A 3873-nucleotide genomic window follows, 5' to 3' on the forward strand; every position below is an offset into this window, starting at 1 on the left:
ATGCTGTCGAGAGACGAATGGAAAAGATGACTAAAGATATTCACTCAATACGAATTAGTTGTGAGCAGTGTGGAGGACCACATTTGACAAAAGATTGTCTCAGTATTGAACAAACAATGGAACAAAGAGAGAATGTTTCATACATGAACCAAAGGCCTGAAAATAATTATCAGAATAATTATCAACCGCCAAGACCAATCTACAATCAAAATCAGAATTATAACCAACAATCAACAAGGTCCTAGCAATCAACAAGTATCCAATAATACTTACAACCAGCCAAGACCTATTTTTCAAAACAAACCACCACAAACCGATGATAAAAAGCCAAATTTAGAGGATATGATGTCAAAGCTAGTTGAATCTCAAACTCGGTTTTTCACATCTCAGAAACAAACCAATGAACAAAATGCTCAAGCATTTAGAAATCAACAAGCTTCTATTAAAAATTTGGAACAAGAAGTGGGCAACCTTGCAAGATTGATAGGTGAAAGAAAACTGGAAAGTCTACCTAGCGATACAAATGCTAACCCCCGGAATGAAACAGCTAAAGCCATTACCACAAGAAATGGTATTACACTTAAACCACCTGAAATACCTGTAATTTCTGATGACTCTATTCCTACTCCACAAGAACCATAATCTGAGCAAGAAAAAGAAAAAGAACCGGTAGTTGAAAAGGTTAATGAAGATAACACAGTTAAGGTTAAACCTTATGTTAAACCATACCAGCCACCACTTCCTTACCCGAGTAAAATGAGAAAAGAAAGACTTGAAGCCGAGCAATCCAAATTCTTGGATATGTTTAAACAAATAAATGTCAATCTTCCTTTCATTGATGTGATTTCAGAAATGCCTAGATATGCTAAATTCTTGAAAGATCTAATCACAAATAGAAAGAAAATGAAAGAACTTTCGGCTGTAACTATGAATGCTAATTGTTCTGCAGTGTTGTTGAATAAGATACCAGAAAAATTATCAGATCCAGGAAGTTTCACAATTTCATGTTTTCTAGGTAGTCTTAGTTCAATAGAAGCATTGGCAGACTTAGGTGCTAGTATAAATTTGGGTGCTGTTTTTTTTTTAAGATGTTTTATGTCTACAGTCTGCGACCAGGTCTGCCAAAGAAGATGTGGTCCTGAAGTCTGCAAACTGAAATTAGAAGACTGTTTGTTTTTTTGTCTGCAAAAGTGAACCTGATTCTGAATTAACGTAATTTTAATGTTTTATCATTTTACTAAGAACTAATATAAATAAAAAACAGTATTTAATCTAGGATTTAAAGTACACTACAAATTACAACAAGTCCAAACAACTATCATCTAATAATTTAAATAGCAAGGGTAAAACATTCATCTCCTAGTTTGCATAAGTTGTTCAGCAATTTGATCTCGCAAATTAATCATATATTGACGATCCGCTCTGGTTCCATGTGGTTGAACATCATCATCATCATCATCATCCACCTCTTCATTCCCATTATGTTGTACATGATCATTATCAACTTGCACGTTTGGTTGGTCATATTTTGCGAATAGCTCGTCACTTAAACCCTCTTTTCTTATAAAATTATGAAGAGCAAAACATGCAATTGTAACATTTCTTTGGGTAACTAAGTTGAAAGGAGCCATTTTATTTAATATCGCAAAGCGTGCTTTTAAAACACCAAAAGAATGTTCAATAACATTTCTTAGTTTCGCATGTCCATGGTTGAATTTTTCTTTGTTGTTTAACGCACGCCTTTGGCGAAAATCTCCAAGCCAATACCTTACGTTACGATATGGTGCAATAAATCCACAAGTGTGTGTATACGCAGCATTACAAAGGTAATATTTATCTAAAATATAATAAATAATTAACATTTATATTTATATAAATTATAGTTATCGACACTTGAATAGGTGAATGTACCTGGCGGAGGAAGAGGAAATGGTGCATCTTGATTTGTTAAAGCTTCAGATAATACTCGGGAATCATGTGCTACTCCTTCCCATCCGGCAACAATAAACGTAAATATCATGTTGAAATCACATATTGCTAAAACATTTTGATAACAATCTCCTTTTCCTCTTCCTCTATACAAATGTTGCATTTGAGCTGGAACACGAGCATGAATCAAAGTCCCATCAAGTGCACCAACCGCTCCCTATAAAAATTATATTAGTGAATAATAAAAAATATATTAATCAAAAGAAATTTTTGATCTCGCTTTACCTTAAAAACTCGACGTAACCTCCTGTGGTATCCCGGAACATTTGGATTGGGATCAAAAGATGTTGGTATTATAGTCTCTTTTGCGAAATCCAACATTGTAGCCAATACTTCATGAAAATACTTATGAATTGTTTGCTTTGAGTGTTGAAATAAACGTTTGACGAGTACATAACGTTGATTGTGACCTAACATCATTAAAAACATAGCAATTTTCTCTTCAACTGATAGGTGCTTGCTATCCTTTAACCATCCCTTTACTCTAAAATGAGTGCAAAGTCGAACATACGAATCTCGTGACATACGTAGCAACTCAACGCATTGTGTATCGTTTCCTTGCAATAATTGTAACGTAAATAGTCCCCCCGTCATGATAGAACCTAGATCTCTTTTTCTTTTTCTTGACCAATAGTAACGTATATATAAATATATAACTATGATTAACAAAAGTTTATGATTGTAATCCATAATACACCTATAATAAAATAACAACTAAACATCCATAGTAAGTACTAATCAAAGAAATGGACTGTAACATAATAAATAAAAATTAAGACATGGACTGTAACATAACAAAAGATCATAATATTTCAAAATAACTAGTTTCCAAATTATGGAATGTAGCATAGCATTCATCATAGCATTTCAAAATACAAGTAGTAACCAAAAGTTCATAATACTAGTTAAACAAAAGTCACAAACATGGACTGTATGTCATCAGCTTGTTCCTAGTTCATAATTCATAATACTAGTTTCATAATCTAGTTAAACAAAAGTCACAAATTGTTCCAGAAGGTGTGTAACACATAACATTACTACTTAAACATCCCTAGTGTCACCCCGGTCAACTTAATCCACCTTTTTAACACCTCGGGATATGCTGGCAGCGTCATCCATGCCTCTCTCATTTGTGTTGATTGCCCAAAAATATTAAAAGCGGCCAAAAATATAGGATCGGTAGGTTCTAACCCAACTAACTTCAGCCTCTCATAGCATTCATCTATTGATGGCCCTTGCTTACTTTTAACCATATGTCTAAGTGCATTTTGCATATCCATTGTTAAGTCATCAAGACTAATAGATGTTTTAGCCTTTTTCTTAGGCCTGCCTCTGTCCGAAGCGCTCGGCTCTTCTTCAGGTGTAGGAATCTCATCCCGAGCATGAGAACTTTGTTGTTGGGAGTCTCCAACATCATCACCTAAATTGATAAAAGGGTCATCTTCAATTTGAAGTGTTAAGACCCCTTGATTAATAGAAGAGGAAGAGGCCCGAGAAGCTTGGGTAGATGCCCATTTATTGTTACCGGTAGCACTAGCACCATCAAACAAAGCAATACATAAGTCATGATGAGGTAATGGGTAATTTTTCAAAGAAGCTGCCTTTGGATGACCATGCGTCCAAATTAATAAAGGGTGCTATAAATATTGTGTAGTCGTCATAAGTATGTGATAAATGGTAAAAGTTTATAAAAATGAACACACCTTCTTAAATGCATCCCACTCTTCATTCGACATCGTGAACATGTTTGTTTGAGGATTATAGATATTCCCGGTCTTGTTCCTCAAATACACCCATCCGGAGTATTTGGCTTTGAGGTTATCATAACCATTTCTAATTTGCTTTTGAGACAATACCAAATTAAACCTATCCTTAAAGGTTTCG

General features: G+C 34.5%; 1 protein-coding gene across 1 annotated transcript; it reads right to left on the bottom strand.

Annotated features, from left to right (window-relative positions):
* Nucleotides 1–1352: 1352 nt before the first annotated feature.
* On the bottom strand, nt 1353–2583 carry LOC139864135 (uncharacterized). The gene is made up of 3 exons (XM_071852723.1): nt 2215–2583; nt 1912–2146; nt 1353–1837 (listed from the first exon to the last, which is right to left on the bottom strand). Exons 1-3 carry the CDS (start codon nt 2581–2583, stop codon nt 1353–1355), a joined length of 1089 nt encoding a protein of 362 aa, XP_071708824.1.
* Between the last annotated feature and the right edge of the window lie 1290 nt (nt 2584–3873).

This window comes from Rutidosis leptorrhynchoides, chromosome 8 (assembly GCF_046630445.1).
Source record: "Rutidosis leptorrhynchoides isolate AG116_Rl617_1_P2 chromosome 8, CSIRO_AGI_Rlap_v1, whole genome shotgun sequence".
Lineage (NCBI taxonomy): Eukaryota > Viridiplantae > Streptophyta > Magnoliopsida > Asterales > Asteraceae > Rutidosis > Rutidosis leptorrhynchoides.

Excerpts from the sequence above, each read along its gene's own strand:
- LOC139864135 (XM_071852723.1), bottom strand. The coding sequence starts at position 2,583 with ATGACGGGGGGACTATTTACGTTACAATTATTGCAAGGAAACGATACA. Across the intron at positions 2,147-2,214 it reads GGTTACGTCGAGTTTTTAAG|GGAGCGGTTGGTGCACTTGA; the intron begins GTAAAGCGAGAT and ends TAATTTTTATAG. Across the intron at positions 1,838-1,911 it reads ATTTCCTCTTCCTCCGCCAG|ATAAATATTACCTTTGTAAT; the intron begins GTACATTCACCT and ends ATTATATTTTAG.